The sequence below is a fragment of the Sorex araneus genome, chromosome 4, assembly GCF_027595985.1.
Source record: "Sorex araneus isolate mSorAra2 chromosome 4, mSorAra2.pri, whole genome shotgun sequence".
NCBI classification, from domain to species: Eukaryota; Metazoa; Chordata; class Mammalia; order Eulipotyphla; family Soricidae; genus Sorex; species Sorex araneus.
In genome coordinates, this window is record NC_073305.1 from 177,765,163 (window position 1) to 177,785,540 (window position 20,378).

A 20,378-nucleotide genomic window follows, 5' to 3' on the forward strand; every position below is an offset into this window, starting at 1 on the left:
AAACACCCCCCAGCCGGCCTCAGTCTCCAAATACTCTCCATGACGTCACCGTCCTATTTCCTTCCTCTCTCCGAGGACAACATCATCTCTGGTTTTTTCTTTTGTTTTGTTCTTCAGCATAGATGTCATTATTATCTACAGGTCAGGTATTTCAATACTTCTATCACATTCATCAATTAAAAACAGTATTTTTCACACAAATATTTCTTTATAAACAAATATTTTGGCATGTGCCTGTGTGCTGTAACTTCAGATTTTTCTTAGAAAATTCATTTTTATTTTATTGCATATGGAAACTTAGCTTGTTCTTTGTTGTTGTTGTTGTTGTTGTTCACCCTCTGAGCAAAAAAAAAAAAAATTATTTTCATTTTTGAGTCATACTGTGACCAGAGCATACTTCCGGCTCTGTGCTCAGGGATCATTCCTGGTGGTAGTTTGGGGGTCGTCTGGGGTGGGCCAGGTGCAAGAAAAGTACCTTGTCCTTATGTCACTGGTTGAGTCCTTCAGTGGCCGGTATATTATAATTAGTGTCAATGTTGTACTGCAGAATTTTAGAACTTTCTCATCTTATGTAAGGGAAACTTCATAATAAGCAACTGCTCCTTTCTTGCCCCTGGCACATAGGAACCACTGTCCTTTCAATCCTGTGAGGCAGTTTCAGATTCTTCCTACAAGTGGAATCATACATCATGTGAGCTTCTGGGACTGACTTGTTTCACTTAGTGTAACAGCCACCAGATCCATTTATGTTGTTGTATGTGATAAAAATCCCTTTTTGAAGGCTGAGTAATGCTTCATTTGTGTGACCATGTCATTTTCTTTTTCCACTCTTGGACTTCTAGGGTGTTTGCACATCTCTTTTGTTTGTTTGTTTGTTTGTTTGTTTGTTTGTTTGTTTGTTTGTTTGCTTTTGGGCCACACCTGGAGATGCTCAGGGCTTGCTCTTGACTCTGGACCATCTGGGGTGTCAGGATCAAACCTGGGTCAGCTGCTTACCAGGCAAACGCCCCACCTGCTGTGAGATCACTCCAGCCTGTTTTCACATCTCGACTGTTATGATGGTTATTTAGTAAATACAGATGTGCTCCTCTCTTTACAGCTCCAGATTTCAGTTCTTTTAGCTAAATGCCCAGAAGGTTGGATCAGGGGATGGTTCTACTTTCTCTTCTCTGAAGAGCCGCCATACTGGTCAGGACCTGCACCATTTTACTCTCCTCCCTCCCTCCCCTGCCCCCACCGAGGATTCTGATTCCTTACCCCCAGACCAATGTTTATTGCCTTTTGTGTGACACAGTGTCTGCTTATTCTCCTAGGGAGTTCTCATTCCTCATCCAAATAGAAGCACCATAAGACAGGGCCTCTCTTCATGTTCCCCATAACCTCCATGATTCTGCCCGTACCTGGCTCAGGCAGCTTCAATCCTTAATGCTGAATGGAAGCAAATAAGGTTCTGAGCCAACTCTATCCTAATGTTAAGAACTTAAAAGTGAGGCTAGGGTGCTGGAGTGATAGCACAGCGAGTAGAGCATTTGCCTTGCATGCGGCTGACCCGGGTTCAATTCCCAGCATTCCATATGGTCCCCTGAGCACCACCAGGAGTAATTCCCGAGTGCAGAGCCAGGAGTGACCCCTGTGCATCACCGCCGGACTTGAGGTCAGTCCCCAGCACTGCTAGGAGCAATTCCTGAATGCAGAGCCAGGAGTAATACCTCAGCCTAGTTGGGTGTTGCCAAAAACAAAAAAAAGAAATAGAAAAATAAAGGGTTGTAAATAAAATGGGGCCAGCCGGTCACTCAAGGCCCCCTAGTCTAACCCATGTTAAGAACCCCAGGATGCAGACCTTAGCCCACAACTTTCCTGAATCAATCAGGATATGCCTTTTGGTGGGACATTTGTCATGGAGCTAAAGGCATCAGAGAGTTCTGATCCTGGACCAGAGTGATAGTATAGTGAGTAGGGTGTTTGCTTTGCACACAGCCAGCCCAGGGCTCGATCCTGGATCCCATATGGTCCCCTGAGCACTACCAGGAGTAATTCCTGAGTGCAGAGCCAGGAGTAACCCCTGAGCATTGCTGGGTGTGGCCCCCAAATTACGACAACAGCACAAACATCAAGAGCCCTAATCCTAAACCCAGCTTTGAAAGGCTAGCTCGCTCCCTTTCATGAGCCATGATTCCCAACTTTCAGATTAGGATTTGAAACTGGGAAATTACTTGAGCTCTCTCCCTACTCTGGGCTTCTTAAGCCGTGAATGCCAAACTTTCATGGACTGAGCACTGTGTGCGAGTCCAGGCCTGGAGATCAGAGAGGAGCATGACAGCATGGAGAACCCAGGGGCTTAACTAGTGTCACTGTTGAGAAACGTTTTTACGAAGCAACCTGATGGATTCTGCTCCAAATTTGTTTCTGCACAGAAGAAGAGTTTCTAAGACCTGGACACAAAACCTGTCAATCTCTTAGGAAAGTTACTCTTTGGAGTTAGGACTATCCTATAGTCATAGATTAGTGAAAAGCGTTTTTCAAGACACACGATCAGTAATGGATTTTAAAGGGACAGGGGGGTTTCAGATTCAGCAAGCCACAAAAAACTCGAATAAACTCTCACTAGGTTTCAGGCTGATGTTAAAGGCAACTTTATCCACACACATCTGAACAAGCTATTAAAGTACTTCTCCTCTTGCCAATGACATATCTGTGTGAGGCTGGATCCTTTTTTTTTTTTTCTATGTACTTCAGCCAAAAAAACAGGATACAGTGGATTGAATGAGGACACAGATATGAGATTCCAACTGTGTTCTAGTAAGGTAGACATTAGAAATTTTCAAAAGTGTAAAACAAGGCCTCTACTCCCACTGAATTTTGTTTTTGTTTTATAAAGACAAATTATTTTGTACAAGTAATTTTTGCTGATGTGTGTAGATTTATTATTAAATTAATCACTTCTTAAAATAATTTTATTTAACTAAATATGGATAGACAGGGGCTGGAGCAATAGCACAGCAGGTCGGGTGTTTGCCTTGCATGCGGCCGACCCAGGTTCTATTCCCAGCATCCCATATGGTCTCCTGAGCACCGCCAGGGATAATTCCTGAGTGCAGAGCCAAGAGTGACCCCTGTGCATCGCCAGGTGTGACCCAAAAAGCAAAAAAAAAAAAAAAAAATAAATTTAAATAAATAAATAAATAAATAATATAGATAGACATAATCTAGATAAGGGTTTGTTGTTTGTTTTCTTCAATAACCCCAGTAATGCTCAGGGGCTACTCCTGCCCCAGCACTCAAGAATTACTCCTGGTGGTGCTCGGGGAACTGTAGGGAATGCTAGGGATTGAACCCTGGTCTGCTTCGTACTAGGTAAGTACCTTACCTGCTTATTACTATCTCTCTAGCCCCAATAAAGAATTTTTAAGTATTTAAACAGGTCTTCGCACACACACCCAAAACTTAAGAACTCTTTGCGACTGGGTGAGGAGTACTCCAAGGATCAATCCATGGTTCATAGTATTTATGTGTCTAACCTTCAAATAGGACAAATTCACAAATATCCAAGGAGTCTCTAAGCATGAACAATATGTGCCAAAATAATCAGAGAAAAAGATGGGAGTTTGGGCCTGAGCAATGGGTAGGGCACTTGCCATGCACCTGGCCAACCTAGGTTCGATCCCTGGTCCCCGGCATCACATATGGTCCCCAAGTCCTATCGGAAGTAAGCCCTGAGGAGGCTATGTGAGCTTCACCCCCCACCAAAAAAAAAAAAAAAGGAGGGGGAGGGAAAGAGTTGAGGAGAATGAGCATAAAAATTGAAGTTCAAAATAATAGCAACACTATCCCCCTTGGAGTTAGAAGAGATTGTGCACTCATAAAATAAGGGCAGAAACAAGAGAAACATCTAATGAGCAATTTAAAGTTACCTTTAGATTAAAAACTAGGGAGTAAAATAGAATACTCAGTGGCAAGGAAAATAAAGTGGAAGTACGCCAGAAAGCAAAACCATTAACCAGAAGAGGCAGAAGGAAGAAAAGAGAGAAAGGGAGACCAGAAATCCTGAGTGGAAGACCTCAGTGTCCATTATAGAAGCTCCAAAAAGAGAGAGCAAGAGAAAGTGGGAAGGAGAAAATAGCAAAGGCATTGGGATTTTTGGTCCAATGATCTGTTCCTGTTTAAAATTTATGAAGTAAAACATTTTGGGGGCAAAACATGGCCAGCCATGACCAGGGTATACTTCTGGTTCTATGCTCGGGGAGCACTCCTGTCAGTGCTCATGGTCTCATGTGCCCAGGATCATATAAAATGCCCAGAAGGTGAGCAGCTAAACCTCTGCATTATCCTTTTAGGCCCCCAATTTTTTTAAAATGTCCTGAGGATCAAAAAGATTTTTTTATTTTTTATTTATGCCATTTTGTTTACTGTGGTAGAAATCAAAACTGAAAAATTGTGAAACTATCCAGTATTTTGCTTTTCTTTTGTTTTCTCACTAGCAACGTTTGTATATTGGAATTTACAGTTTTAGAAACTCTTGGCCATCTGTCTTGTTCGCAGCCACTGGCCTTTCTTACCTGCTGGCTGCTCTCAGTCCATCCCTACCCCATTAGTCACAGGCCCTCCGGAAAGGCCCACTTCATTCCTACAAGAGAATGAAAGTAAAAACACACAATCGTACCTGTTCGGAGTGTTTGTTTGTTTGAGCCATGCTTGAGGATTGCTCCAAGCTTCATGTTTGGAGGTTGCCCCAAGTGGTACTCAGGGGACCTTGTGGTGCTGGGGATTGAACCCAGGGCTCTTATAAAGCATCCACTTCAACCCATTGGGACATCTCCCTTATCCATGGTATTTTTAGGAGAACAGTGGCCGTAGGGGCCTGCCAAAGGCATCTCCAAAATCTCAAAGTTTACTAGATGCTCAGAGAATTGATATCCAGGATTTCCGTTTCCAAATTTTGCGTGTTTTTAGAGGGGAGAGTTGGGCCACACCAGCAGTGCTCAGGGGATACTCAAGGCTCCCGAGTTGCCCTTGGTGATGCTCAGGGTCCCCCAGGAAGAAGAGGCTTGATCCTGGGGCTCCGGTATGCAAAGCACATGCTCCTGGTCTTTGGAGCTCTGACTTCTACCCAAAACTCAGAACAGAATTTGTTGAGATGATGTATCCCTGTATCACTTGTCATCCCGTTGCTCATCGATTTGCTCATAACATCTCCATTGTGAAACTTGTTGTTACTGTTTTTTTTGTTTTGTTTTATTTTACATATCGAATATGCCATGGTTAGCTTGCCAGGCTCTGCTCTGTGGGCAAGATACTCTCGGTAGCTTGCCAGGCTCTCCAAGAGGGGCGGAGGAATTGAACCAGGGTCGGCTGCATTCAAGGCAAACACCCTACTCGCTCTGCTATTGTAAGGAAAGGATATTTGAGTGAGGTAAAGTTAAGAAAACAATATCTTAGAGCTGGAAAGATAGTATAGCAGGTAAGGTGCTTGCTTGCATGTGACAGCCCCGGGTTCGATCCCCAGCATCCTCTATGGTCCCCTGAGCACCACCAGGAGTGATTCCTGAGCACAGAGCCAGATCAGAATAAATCCTGAGCATAGGTGGCTGCAGCACAAAAGCCAGCGCATGAGAGAGAGAGACGTGGGGAAGAGAGAGAGAGAGAGAGAGAGAGAGAGAGAGAGAGAGAGAGAACTATCCAATAGTTGGATATAATGAAAAATAATGAAAGTTCAGTATCAGTACATTTAGAAAGATGGAGACATATAACAGAAACAGCTGAAGAGTTAAAAATACATTCTGGGCAGTCAAGTATGGGGAAACAGCAACAAACTATAAAATTATCGAACTTTTTATTAACTATATAGTTAATTAAAAGAAGAATTCAGGACTAGAGCAATAGCACAGAGGGTAGGGCGTTTGCCGTGCACACGGCTGGCCCAGGTTCGATTCCCAGCATCCCATATGGTCCCCTAAGCACCTCCAGGGGGTAATTCCTGAGTGCAGAGCCGGGAGTAACCCCTGTGCATCACCAGGTGTGACCCAAAAAGAAAAAAAAAAAAAAGAAGCACTCAACATGGTAAAATTCGTATTAATGGAACTGGAATGGAATGTAATTTAGAAATGCGTTAACAATTACACTGATAATGGTCTTCAACCCAACAATTCCATTTATAGAATTTTATCCTGCAGTAAGATTAAGTTAATTATAGTATCCATATAGTGTAATATATGTAGTTACTTAAAATAATGAACTATTAAAATAACATAAAATTTAAATATATGTATGCATTTCATTTGAGAGGGGCCAGTGTAATAGTACAAGACATAAAAAGCTTGAGAGAGTAAGAGGGAAGTTGTCTTCCATAGAGACAGGGTCGGACGATGTGTGGGGGGATACTGGGGACATTGGTGGAAAATGTACACTGGAGGGATGGGTGTTCGATCAGTGTATGATTGAAACTCAAACATGAAAGCTTTGTAACTGTAGCTCACAGTGATTCAATTAAAAAATATTTCTAAGGGGCTGGAGAAATAGCACAGCGGGTAGGGTGTTTGCCTTGCATGCGGCCGACCTGGGTTTGATTCCCAGCATCCCATATGGTCCCCTGAGCACTGCCAGGGGTAATCCTGAGTGCAGAGCTAGGAGTAACCCCTGTGCATCACCGGGTGTGACCCAAAAAGAAATATATTTATATATATATACATATATATAATTTTTTTAATTAAATAAAGAAAGAGGTAAAGGTCTTAACTTGTCAGCATCTGGCCCTGATTGAATATCCAAAACCACTAACCCTAACCCAGACCTCCACCAGGGGTCACTCCTGAGCACAGAGCCAGGAATGGTCCCGAACACTGTTACATGTGGCCCCAACCTCCCTTCCCTATACACACACACACACACACACACACACACACACACACACACACAACACACACAACACACACACACACTTACATCTGAGAAGAGATGTTTTCTCTCCAGTGTTTATTTCCATCTGAGCATTTTTTCCACCTGTAGTGTTAGATTTGTGAGTGTGATATTTTTTTCCCCATCACTGAATGTCTGACTTCTAATGGACTTCAGTTTTTTTGTTGTTTGTTTGGTTTGTTTTGGGGTCACACCTGACAGAGCTCACGGGCTACTCTTGACTCTGCACTCGGTGATGTGGGGGGTGCCATATGGGATGCTGGGGAATGAATCCAGCTCCTCTGCGTGCAAGGCAAGCACCCTAACCACGACACTATACTCCAGCCCCTGACTTCCAGCAGGACTCAGACTCCAAGACTCCCAGAAATGGGTGTCACTTTACTCAATGACATGCTTATTCTTAGTGGCTTGCTCCACCCCTGCTCTCTAGAGAGTGTGTGCATGTGTGTGAGCATGTGTGCAGAGTGACAGACATGTAGAAGATTGTGGGGCTTCTCTCTGCCTGCTTGTGGATCCTTTTCCATCTGACCTTGGGACATCCTCTCCCTTAACTTTGGTTCTCTGGATAATGGTCCTCAGTGTTCCCGTGAAGAACCCTTCCTTGTCAATGCCAGGTAAGCGATCACACTTCTTAGCGATGTAAACTATCATTGTGAGACTACGGTCTAAAACGTTCTCTGCTTGCTGTGTTTTTCGTTAGTGAACTTCTGCAAGATTTGGAAAACTGTGAAAATGATCCGGTGGCCATAGCAGAATGCTTTGTGTCCAAGGTAAGTGTGTTCATTTCTCTGAGCCTATCAAGACGGAGATTTCATTTTAAAGTTAAAAGATGGGTGAGCACTGCCAGGAGTAACTCCTGAGTGTATGAGCCAGGAGTAACCTCTGTGCATTGCCAGGTGTGACCCAAAAACAAACAAACAAACAAAAAAGTTAAAAGTTGGGTAAAGTTAGCCACTAATCTCTGTGATTTGTGTGTGTGTGTGTTTTACCAGCAAGAAAAGTACAGTGTTACTGTATTGTTTAGTAAGTTAGAATTTTACACTTGTCATAGAATATATAGAATAGCTAGAATGTTGGTATCTAACTAGTCAGTGAACCTACAGCAGCCAGAGTAAAATATTGGAAAAATAAGACATGAAAAGTACCAGTTGTAAAACTTGTTTTATTTAACTATTTTATAGATTACGTACGTGCGGCTGGTAGAGGCTGGGTAATTACCCTCCGGGGGATAGAGAGAAGCAGACTCCACCTCCTGTATCTTAAAAAGCTGCACTGGGGGCCAGGCATGTGGCTCAGTGGTAAAACACCCAGTTCAGTCTCTAGCATAGAAAAAAAAAATAAGGGGACATTCATATCCAGGCCTTTATTAGGGGGTGGGCAGAGGGGGTAGCAGCACCCCACAGTGCTCAGGGGCTACTCCTGACTCTCTGTCCAGTGATGCCCAGGGTGGAACCCGGGCCTCCCCACTGAGCTCTCTGCAGCTTCTCCTGCTTTTTCCCTTTGGCAGCTTTGATGGTTCAGAAAAGTACCAGGATCCAAGGCAAGCCTTTGACTTTGAAAGCCTCGGTGGTGGTTCCTCGCCGTCTCGGGGCTGGGGTTTGGTTCTGAGACCTACACCGCAGCCCTTCCCCACCCCCCCCACCCCCCACCCAACATCTCCGTGTGCTATTGGCCCTCCAGCATCTCCCAAGTTTCTCTTAAAAACCCAACAGCTTTGGGGCTGGAGCAATAGCACAGCAGGTAGGGCGTTTGCCTTGCACGTGGCCAACCCGGGTTCGAATCAGCATCCCATAGGGTCCCCTGAGCACCACCAGGAGTGATTCCTGAGTGCAGAGCCAGGAGTAACCCCTGCGCATCGCTGGGTGTGACCCAAAAAGAAAAAAAAAAAAACAGCTTTGGCTGGAAAAAATCTCACGCGGCAATGATTTTGCAGCCGAAATGGACGTGATCTCTGCCAGGTGCTTTTCCAGACGGGCCAGGGTTCAGGCAAAGTTCGCCTCGGGTGCTTTGGGATGGGTTCAGAATGTGCACCTCAGTCGGAGCTCCAAAGCGAAGGGGAGGGCAGCTGTCCTCCCCGCCTGACCTGGAGCCAACGAAAGTCTTCCAAAGGGCCGTTTCTTCGGCTGCAACACCCAGGCAATGGTTTTCCAGCCAACTGCCGTCCTGAGGGGTTTCCTGTGGCTCCCTAGAGGCAGTGGCTGGGCGCGGTGGCCCGCTGTGGGGTTCGGGTGAACCCGTGTGCACACAGCTCTTCTCACAGGCTTCGTGGGTCACTCTCCTAGAGGGTAGGGCTGTGAGAAAGAGGAAAGGGAAAGAGGAGGAAGGGATCAAAGGAAGACGGGCCAAGGGTATCAGAGAAGATAGGGTTCGAATAACCGCAGCGCATAAACAACACAGAAGCTTTCGGAAACGTTGGGGTTTTTACTGGTAACTGTAATCACACGTTGATTAAAGATGGTCCAGCGTACGCTTAGCTCAGGCTTAATTATTCACATAAAAGTCTGTTTATGGGCCACGCTGCCAACTCCCCGATCTTCCTTTCATTGTAATGGTGCCAAGTTTCATTAGCCGACTCACTCGGGCGGCCCGCTCTCCCATGTCAGCCGGGAAGGGGGAGGGGGGGCGGGTTTGTCCTGGCACGGCCCGTTTCTCACTCAGCACCCTGAGACGGAGGCGCGGGGACGCCCTCCTCGCCGAGGAATGGAAAATCGCTCTAATTGAGCGGCCGAGGGAGAGAGGAGGGCGCTCCAGGCTGACTGGGTCCCCGGGGCTGACCCGGGCTGCAGCTCTGACCTCGCCTTGGCCATCCCACCTGCCAAAGTGAGTTACTAGCCACCCATGATGACAGCCAGGAGCCACAGGACCCTGCTCTGGGTGGTCCAGGCCGGGCTGGCCCCAGGGAAACTCATAGACAAACACTTGATTTAACTTTTGCTTCGTGCCTCACCTCCACCCCATTCAGAGTCTCTTATCTCCACTGTCTATCCAGGGGATACCCCCACCTCGGGCGGGAGTGATGATACAGCAGGTAGGGTCGCCGTGCATGCAGCTAACCAGGTTCGATCCCCGGTATCCCATATGGTTCCCCCAGCACCGCTAGAAGTAATTCCTGAGTGCAGAGCCGGGAGTAAGCCCTGAGCATCGCCAGGTGTGACCCAAAAAGACAGGAAAAAAAAAAGACACCCTCTTTCCTTCCCTGCAGGGTGCGCATGCACATAAACCACACACACTCATACACACACACACACACACACACACACATGCCATCTGTTGAAATTATACTCCAAGTGCTGATTTTAATTACTTACATCCTTGGAGTGAATTCAAGTCAAAGTTACTCACATGTGCTTTGCATGTTAAGCCTTTGGTGTGGGGGGCCCAGAAGGTGGCTCCAAGGGCTGGAGTATATACTTGGATCTCCAGAGCACTAGAAGGAGCAACTCCGAGCACTCAGCCAGGAGTAGCCCTGATGCACCACTTAGTGTGGTCCAGAAACAAGCTTTGGTACGTTTCCCAGTGAAAGCCTAGGAACCTATGGTAGGCGTGGGACTTAGGCTCCGAGGGGAAGTGAGAGCCTGTAAGGAGGAAATCCTAGAGTCACAGATTTCCTCGGTCTAGTGAACATCAAGAGCTGAGTGCCCATTGGTGGAATATAAAGTAACAGAATGGGAGTCTAACACCCAAGAATAGTAGAAATAAGTACCAGGAAGACTCCTCCATAGCTTAGAAGCCGGCCTCGCATGCTGGGGGAAAAGGCAGCTCAGATAGAGAGGGGACCGCCAAGTAAAAGGTGCTAGGAGGGCCCACTTGGGATGGGAGATGCGTGCTGAAAGTAGACTATAGACCGAACATGATGGCCACTTAATACCTCTATTGCAAACCACAACACCCAAAAGGAGAGAGGGAGCAAAAGGGAATGCCCTGCCACAGAGGCGGGTAGGGTGGAGGGGACAGTGTGTGGGTGGTGGGAGGGATACTGGGATCATTGGGGTGGAGAATGGGCACTAGTAGAGGGATGGGTACTCAACCATTGTAAGACTGAAACACAAGTTTGAAAGTTTGTAAGTCTGTAACTCTACCTCACGGTGATTCACTAATAAAAAATTTAAAAAAAAAAAAAAGCTGAGTGCTGAGGGCCCCTCGGGTCAGCTCTGCTTGTGTTTTGGGATCTTCCATAATTAAATTTCCCATTTTTATATCATCTGAAATTGCAATTTGAAAGAGTTAAATAGCCAGAGGGAAATACCCATATTATTTTTCATAATGTCTTTATCACTGCTTCTGAGAAGGAATTAGAGCCGCAGAAGTCCTAAGTGATGGGAATTTAAGGACTGATAAGGGGCTGCTGTTTTCTTTATGTCAAACCTTTGTGTGAGCAGTTGGCAGGGCTTGTAGGTCTACGATTAAACATGTGTTTGATGGTACCGTAAGAATGCGTAGTTGAGGGGCCGGAGTGATAGGACAGTGGGTATGGGGCTTTCCTTGCCTGCCGACCCGAGTTCAATCCCCAGCATCATCCTGATCCCCTGATCATCACCATATGTGGCCCACCCCCGCCAAAGAAAACCATAGTTGGAGGGCCCAAGAGATGACTCCATGGGCTGAACACATGCGTCCTATCCAGAGACGGCAGGGCCACATGGTCACTCAAGCATCAACAGGAACAACCCCTGAGCACTGCTTTGAGAGACCTTGGCCCAAAGCAAGACAGCAGGCAGTTGATCTGCATAAAAACCCAAGGTAGGAATAAAACAGTCTGGTGTCATGGAATGGGCAATTAAATGGTGCCAGAGGGGCTGGAGCAATAGCACAGCGGGTAGGGCGTTTTCCTTGCACTTGGCCTACCCGGGTTCGATTCCCGGCATCCCATTTGGTCCCCCAAGCACTGCCAGGAGTAATTCCTGAGTGCGTGAGCCAGGAGTAACCCCTGTGCATCGCCGGGTGTGACCCATAGATAGATAGATAGATAGATAGATGGATAAATAAATACATAAATAAATACATAAATAAATAAATGGATAAATAAATACATAAATAAATAAATAAATAAATAGATAAATAAATACATAAATGGTGCCAGAGCCCCAAGGCTTTGGGGGAGAGAGACATGCAGAGGGCAAGTGTTGCATGTCCCATTGACCTTTGACCTCTTCTCATTGAGGGGGTTGTGTTGAAGTTTGATGTGGCGAGTGACCCCCAAAGCCCTCAAATTTAAGGAAATGCAGTCTGACATTGCCCAACCCCAGGGTGAGTTCCACAGAGGGGTCAGGAGGGGAAAAGCAGGAAGCTCAGAGTGGGGAGGGTGGAGGAAGGTCCCAGTCTGAGACTCAGCGGGGAAGACCAGGGACCGATGCTTCACGTCTCTCTTTCCCGCCCAGGAAGCAGGGGCTGGAGGTTTCCGGGCCTTGGGGAGGGGGCTGGGAATGCAGGGCCCTGGTGGCCCTGGAGACGGGCTGCCTCACAGCGACAGAGAAGCTGGTCGCACTTCGGGCCCATCCCCAGTGGCTTACACTTTTCCAGGAAACATCAGAAATCAAGATGTTTCCGTCTTCTAATTTTTAGAGGAGTTGGCAGCTAGTTGTAGGTTTGGGTTTTAAAGGACTTGGCTTGAAAAAATTGGTAGCATGAAAGTTGCCAGGGCCATAGAAGAACAGGCACTCATATCGGGGGGTGGGAAGGGGGCCCAAGGGGTCCACGGAGGAGAATCTCCCTGCGTCCACCAGCATTACCTCCAAATCCACCTTCAGTATTGCAGTCTCCTTCTGGAGTCCGCTCCAAAGGCGGAATGTCTCACACCCAGTGAGGGGCTGAAGAGAGAAGATGGGGCGAAGGCGTTTGCCCTGCAGGAAGCCAACCCCAGTTCAAGTCCCGACACCACATAATGCTCTCCCAAGCCCCATCAGGAGTGATCCCTGAGCACAGACCCCTGGGTGCCCCTGCCAAACTCACACTAATACGATTCTTTGCAATAAGGTTATAACTTATAAATAAACAATATATAGAAATATATACAAAGGATGGGGCTGGAATGATAGCACAGCGGGTAGGGCGTTTGCCTTGCACGTGGCTGACCCAGGTTTGAATCCCAGCATCCCATACGGTCTCCTATAGGACCCAATATATATATATTATATATATATTCACATATATATATACAAAGGAGTAGAAGTAAAACCTGAGGTGTAGAACTATAAAATATGTGGAAACAACCCAAACATCCTTAAACAGGACGCCAGTTGAATCAACCCTGACTTGGCCAAATAATGGAGTATGGAGTATGATCAGAGAGTAAGAGGAAGTAACTGTCACTGTTACTACTACGTGCAGGGGGTGAGGAGAGTAGGCAGGCACGTGGATGGTTCTGCGGGTCCTGGGTGAATGGCAGTAGCAGCAGTGAGGAAGTTGTTAGAGGTACACACAGGCCCGAAAGGTGGCTCAGTTGTGCATGCATGTCTTTCTGCATTGGATTCATGTGTGCAACCCAGGCACCACATAGAAAAACACAAATTCTCAGTTCTATTAAATTAGAAACTTTGGGGTATGTATGTGCATGTATGGCGGGGGATGGGGGTGAACAAGCCCTCCAAGCATTTGTGATACACATTTAAGTTTGATAATCACTGACCTAGTTTGATTGTATTTATCTAGGATGGGGGTGGGGTTAATGTCCATGTCCCTTTATTTTAATGTGTGTGTTTCTGTGTTTTAAGGATAAACTATAAGATAACCAATTGGCTATCGGGGGCCAGAAGGATAGTAGCACTTGCCTTGCATCCCCAACCAGGGTTCAATCACCGGCATCCCATAAGGTTCCCCCAAGTGCGCCAGGAGTGATTCCGAAGTGCAGATCCAGGAATAATCCCTGAGCACTGCCAAAAGTGGCCAAGAAAAGAAAAATTAGTTATGATAGAAAAGAGAAGGGGCTGGAGTGATAGCACAGCGGGTAGGGCGTTTGCCTTGCATGTGGCTGACCCAGGTTCTATTCCCAGCATCCCATAGGGTCCCCTGAGCACCGTCAGGAGTAATTCCTGAAATGCAAAGCCAGGAGTAACCCCTGTGCAAGGCCGGGTGTGACCCAAAAAGCAAAAAAAATTTAAAAAAAAATCTAGAACACAAGGTATAGGAGCAAGTCCTCTCTAAAATGCCTATCCCTGGACAACTGACTGTAAAATCAGTTGCCTGCTTCACAAGATTGCAAAACTAAATTAAAGTTTTGAGAAGCAGTCTCTGGAAATCAAAAGCAAAATAAAACAATGAGGCTAATTGTGTATTTATTTTGTAGCAGAACCACACAGAGGAAATTCTGACTGAATTTAAAATAGGCAGTGGACAAGATTGAGCAAATAGATCTTTAACTGCTTTCAGTAATTAAGTCATCTCTGGTGGTGTTTGCAGCGTTGGTCTGAAATTAAGTGTATTGTGAGAACACGTGAAAATTTATGATAGTGGCTCTGGGAATTGAAGTTGGTCAGAAAAAGAAAACACGAAACAAGAATGAGACAAATCAGAAATGCTGTAATCCTTCATGAATGTCGATTGCAAGTTGAACTGAGAATTTATCTTTAGCTTTTTTTTTTTTAATTTTTTTGGTTTTGGAGGTTATGCCCCAAAATCCTAGGGGTAACTCCTGGCTCTGCATTCAGGAATTCCTCTTGGTGGTGCTTGGGGGACCAATAGGGATGCTGGGGATCGAACCCAGGTCAACTGCATGCAAGGCAAGTGCCCTACCTGCTGTACTGTCCTTCCGGTTGGGAATTCATCTTTTAAAATCATCATATTTGGGGGCTGGAGTGATAACACAGTGGGTAGGGCATTTGCCTTGCATGCAGCCAACCCGGGTTCGATTCCCAGCATCCCATATGGTCCCCCCAGCACCGCCAGGAGTAATTTCTGAGTGCATGTGCCAGGAGTAAACCCTGAGCATTGCTGGGTATGATTCAAATAGAAAAAAAAAATTCATTTAGAGAAAAAAAATCGTCATACTCTGGACCTGGAGATAGCTCAGAGGGTGTGGTTTGAGTTCCAGAGTTCCAGCTTGGTCCCTAGCCCTGCACGGTCCCCTGCGCATCTCTGGGAGCAACCTCAGAGCAGATCCGAGCTATCCCCTGAGCAACACAAGATGTGCCCCAACGTGTGAAACAAACCAACCCACCGTATCGCTAGCTCAGAAAAGGCCTAGAAATAACTAGCAACCTTTTAGTAAAAGAATCCCTAGTGCTCAGATTGTGGATCCAGGTTCTACTTACAACAAACAGAGAGCCAGGAGTCCATGAAAGAGTGGAAGTAGGAAGTGTACAAGATGGCTGGAACATCTTGTCAACCAGCAAACACAAGGACGCTCCTGGAAGGCTGTAGGTCGAGCTCGGAAATTTAAAAAGAGGCTCCTACTGGCCAGATGTGAGCTCATTCCAGCCATCGATCAAAATAACGAACTGAAAGCAGCTGAAACACGTCAACGGGGATGGAGAAGAGAGTCCAATAGTCTGAGCAGATGCTTTGCATGCAGGAGCCCAGGGTCAGTCCCCAGGCCCGGGTTGGAGGGGAGTGGGGGAGCCCCTGAACACCTCCTGGAGCACTCCCTAAACACTGAGCTGGAAGTAGCCCTGAACACTGCCAGGTATGGCCCCTCCCCCCAAAATGTAATTCCATTTAAATTTGCAAGAGTCAGTAATTCACTGGCTTTGAATGCTTCCTCCTAACAGCAGTTTTACAATCAGAGGCTTAAAAACTTGGCTTTGGCATCTCACCTGCCAGGCATGTCTCTCTTTCTCGTGGCAGTATAAGGGAAACTTGCAGAAGACTTTGAAGCAGACAGAAATGATTTCTGGATACCTTTAAAAAGAGGGGAAGGGATGGGATGGAGAGGGAAGGGACAGAGGAAAGCAGAGGGGACAGGGAGGGAAGGAGGAAAGGAGGGGAGAGGAAGGAAAGGAGAAAGAGAAAAGGAAAGGCATATTTTTAGGGCCAGGGAGATAGCCCAAAGAGCTGGAGCATGTGTCTTACGTGCAAAAGGCCCCGGGTTCAATCCTTAGCACCAAGCACACGTGAGCACTGTAGTCAAGTGGGTTTTGTTTTAGTGTTGTTGGGTTTTGGTTTTGATTTTAGTTTCAGTTTTTGGTTGTTGTTTTTTTTTTTTTTTTGCTTTTTGGGTCTCACCCGGTGATGCACAGGGGTTACTCCTGGCTCTGCACTCGGGAATCACTCCTGGCAGTGCTCGGGGGAACCATATGGGATGCTGGGAATCGAACCTGGGTCAGCCTCGTGCAAGACAAATGCCCTACCCACTGTACCATCGTGCCAGCCCCTCTGATTTTTTTATTACTATTATTGAGGCCACGCCTAGTGGTACCGCCCAAGGAGGGCCACATGCAGTGCTGAGTGCTGGGAATCGAACCCAAATTGGCCACATGCAAGGTGAGTGCCTTACCTACTGTGCGAGCTCTCAGGCCTTGAGATTTCTTTTGAAAGTGGGGGGAGAGGAGAGCCAGAGAGAGAGCTCAAAGCGCTGAGGTCATGCGCTGCATGCTGCAGACCTGGGTTTATCCCGGCAACCCATGGCACTCAAGATCCACCGGGAGAAAGCCCCGAACACAGAGTTGGGATTGGTCTCCGAGAACTGCCCGCTGCACCCAACTCTCCAGCCCCCCGACAGGAAGAGTCGCTATTCTTTGGCAAATACTACGAGAATGCTGACAACCATAGGTAGGGACCCAGAATTAGGATGTGCCTGTGTACAGGGCCACGTAGCGGCCGCCGGAGGCAGAGATGGGGGGACACTGGGCAGAGCTGTGGAGCAAGGCCTCAAGTGCATGCGACGGCTTCCTCTTACTTCCGGCATTTTCTTACCACATGCTGGGGTTTTTTTTGGTTTTTTTTTTTTTTTTTTTTTTGCTTTTTGGGTCACACCCAGCGATGCTCAGGGGTTACTCCTGGCTTTGCACTCAGGAATTACTCCTAGCAGTGCTTGGGGGACCATATGGGATGCCGGGGATCGAACCCAGGTCCTGGGTCGGCCGCGTGCAAGGCAAACGCCCTACCTGCTGTGCTATCGCTCCGGCCCCCACCACATGCTGTTTAAACACCCCATTCATACCTCTCCCGCACTGCAAGTCCCCCGAAGGATGCTGGGCAGAAACCTTTCCCTCCTCTTCCCATTTTGCCTGCCTGGTCACCCCAGGGTAAGCAGCTGCTCCCTGTTTAGTGGCCTCAGCGGGGTTCAAGCATAAGTGGGTTCCAGACAGAAAACAAGGTATATAAAGAGGCACAGATGTCTGCCCCGGGGCTGAGGAGATGGCCCCCTGTGATCAGAGAAGTACAAGCACGGGTTCGGATGATCGTTACTGTTTTCAGAATGAATGCTGCTGCCCCTTCTGCCTCGCCCACTGAAGTGTCCTTGTGTTTCCTTGCAGAGTGAAGAGTTCCACATTTACACCCAGTACTGCACCAACTACCCCAGGTAGGGATGGGGGCCTGGGGGCGGGCTCAGAGCATTGCAGATCAGTCTGGCCCTTGTGGCAGACTGAGTTTCTGCATAAGGGCAGGGCGTGGGCACTCACGGAAACTGAAAACGAACTGTGGCCAGAAAACAGGCGTCGGTCCATTGAGATCTGGGGCTCCCTGCTGAGCAGTATGCGAAAATTATCACAAAGACTCTGAAAGAGACCCGAAAAGCTGCTTGAGGTCTTTCCAGGGGAAACCGAGTGAGCCGCCTGTGTTTGGCATGTCTTGCCGTGAATCCTTCCTGCACGGAGCCGTGTGGCAGACAACCCGGAGAGCGTTTGCAGTGCGTTTCTGGGAAGAAGAGACAGCTGTGCTGCCCAAGTATGAACGTGCTATGGCTGTCCATTTGTTTGGGGCCATGCGGGCTGTGCTTGAGCCTTCCTCCTAGCTCTGAGTTCAGGAATCAGCTATGGTGGGTCTCGGGGGACCATGTCTGTGCTGGGGATCAAACTCCGGTCAAGCCGCATGCAAGGCAAGTACCTTACCCACTGTACTGTCACTCCGGCCCATAACGTTTTATGGTGTTTTGAGATAGGACAAGTCAGGATACACTTAGCTGAGGACAGCCAAACTCACAAGATGCAGGACCTATGATCCTGAGAAGGATCCTAGCCGTCCTGGGGGAGGCAGGGAAGGTATCTGCAGACAAGGGAAGAAATCACTTCTGAGTTGGCAGCCTGGATGTTTGTGTTCATATTTTTCTTACTGAATGATCAGAAAGGAGATGAATGATAAGTTTAGGTAAGATAGAAAAGGGGATTTTATAATTGCACCAGGGGCTGGAGCGATAGCACAGCGGGTAGGGCGCTTGCCTTGCACGCGGCCGACCCAGGTTCAATTCCCAGCATCCCATAAGGACCCCTGAGCTCTGCCAGGAGTAATTCCTGAATGCAGAGCCAGGAATCACCCCTGAGCATCACTGGGTGTGACCCAAAAAGAAATAAATTAAATTAAATTAAAAATGCACCAAATAGAAGAGACAGGAGTTGAAACATTATGCGACTGAAATCTAATCATAAACAACTATGAAAAAAATAAAAGGTATTGGATCCAAAAAACAAAAAATGTCCCAAATAAAGGTAGTGTTTTATGTCACGGGATTATTGTTAAGAAACCATCATGCATTGAGCATGGTTCCAAACCTGGGATACATTGGTAGAACATAGGAACTAATAGCCCCGGCCTTCTGGCAGTTGATAATCTGTTTTTGTTAGTTTGTGCGGGGGCCACACCTGGCAGGTCTCAGGGGCACCATGCTAAGTGTTCACTCCTAGGAGACCGTGCAGTGCCAGGCATCGAACCCCAGCCTCCAACACACGAGAGAGCGTGCTCAAGCCCACTTGAGTTATCCTATCTCCTGCCCCACTTAATCGATTTTTAAGGGTCAGGACCAAATTAAATACAGTGGTGAACCGGAGCATTAAGGAGCATGTCACCAGGGCTGTAGAGATAATACAGTAGATAAGGCTTTCGCCTTGCACACAGCAGACCCGGGTTCTATCCCCAGCACACCCTCGGGTCTACTGAGCACCACCAGGAGCGATCCCTGAGCACCGCTGGGTGTCCTTCCACCATCCGGGAACAACAGGAAAAGGAGGATTCAACCAAAAACTACAAATCAGCGTGGAGCGAGTGAGCTTGCTTGAGGAATGGGCCGGTGTCACGGCAGCCACACCTTCACTGCAGCAGAAGCGAAAACATTGCAGGCGTGGCCGCCACCGTGGGCCCCAGCGAGGAAAACTAAGGACAGTTTCCCGGAGGAAGTCCTTTGTTTTGTTTTGTTCTGTTTTGAGCCTGACTTTGAAGCAGCAAAAAAAAAAAAAAAAAAAAACTTGTCGGGAGAGTTTCCGGCACCTTTTCCAGACCAGCAGACCTGGCTGGTGTCTTGCCCAACTCTGTGGTTTTTATCTTCATGATGAAAAATCTCCATGCTTGGAGAGATAGTATCGGAGCTCGTGGGACGTGCCTTGCACACGGCCAGCCCCGAGTAGACCCGGGTACTTGGTATGGTCCCCTGAGCACTGCTGAGTAGCCTCTGAGCACAGAGCCGGGAGTAAGCCCTGTGTCCAGCCTGGTGTGGGCAGAAAAATTAAAACAAAACAAATTGCCTGGTCTCCATGGAGTGTCTCTTGGGGCTTCCTCTGCACTGTTGTAATCAGTCAAGAGCAACAGATGGTTGAGCCGACAGCCTCTGCCACCTGGGGCCCGACTGGTCCTGAATGTCCCCTGCTCCCTGGGCACAGGCACCAACACCCCCCCCCCCCGTCCCTCCACACCTCACAGCTGGGAGGGGCAAACCTGATAGGGGTCTCTGTCGCCTGGGTGTCCCAGAGCCCCCACCCCCAGGCATGTGAAGCCTCACGTATCTGGGATTTTCAGCTGACCCTTGTTATCCTTGGGCGAGCACTCAGGCCTTGAGGTGGCGGGAGGGCCACGGAGGAACTAGTTCTGTGTCTGAAGAACCTAGAAAAGTGTGTGTGTGTGTGTGTGTGTGTGTGTGTGTGTGTGTGTAGCTCCACAGCGGAGAACGTGCCTTGTATGCTCAAAGCCGTGGGGCCAATCCCTGGGACGAGGGGAAAGGAAACAATGACATAATGACAAGTCAGGGGTCCCAGAATCATTGAATGGTCCCCTGGGCACTGCAGGAAATGACCAGCAAGCACTGCCAGGTGTAGCCTCCAAAAATAAACCCAAAATAAGGCGGGGGGTGGGCAGGAATAAAAAGAACTTTGAAATATTCCTCAGCTTCCTGCTGAAGAATTCTTCTGAAACTTTGATTTATGGGGCTAGTAACCCTATTTGGACAGATCATTCTCAAAACAGATGAGCATATGGGGGTTCTAGAACCTTCATTGTAAAGCCCCTGTTTCGTTTCTTTCCAAGGGGTTTCAGTTTATTGTTTGACTCTGTCCAATTTTCCAAATTGATCTCTAGAAACATACTGGTGACCTAGAGAAGAGGGGCTG

The 20,378-nt window shown here is 47.5% G+C and overlaps 1 protein-coding gene across 3 annotated transcripts in view; it reads left to right on the plus strand.

The window, feature by feature from the left end:
• The window catches only part of PLEKHG1 (pleckstrin homology and RhoGEF domain containing G1), a 289,773-nt gene that overhangs the window by 226,560 nt on the left and 42,835 nt on the right, over positions 1–20,378 (plus strand). For all 3 annotated transcript variants that reach the window (XM_055135924.1, XM_055135925.1, XM_055135923.1), the window contains 2 exons: positions 7,613–7,682; positions 17,322–17,368. In XM_055135924.1, the coding sequence (XP_054991899.1) occupies positions 7,613–7,682; positions 17,322–17,368 (117 nt within the window). The remainder of the gene's footprint in view (positions 1–7,612; positions 7,683–17,321; positions 17,369–20,378) is intronic.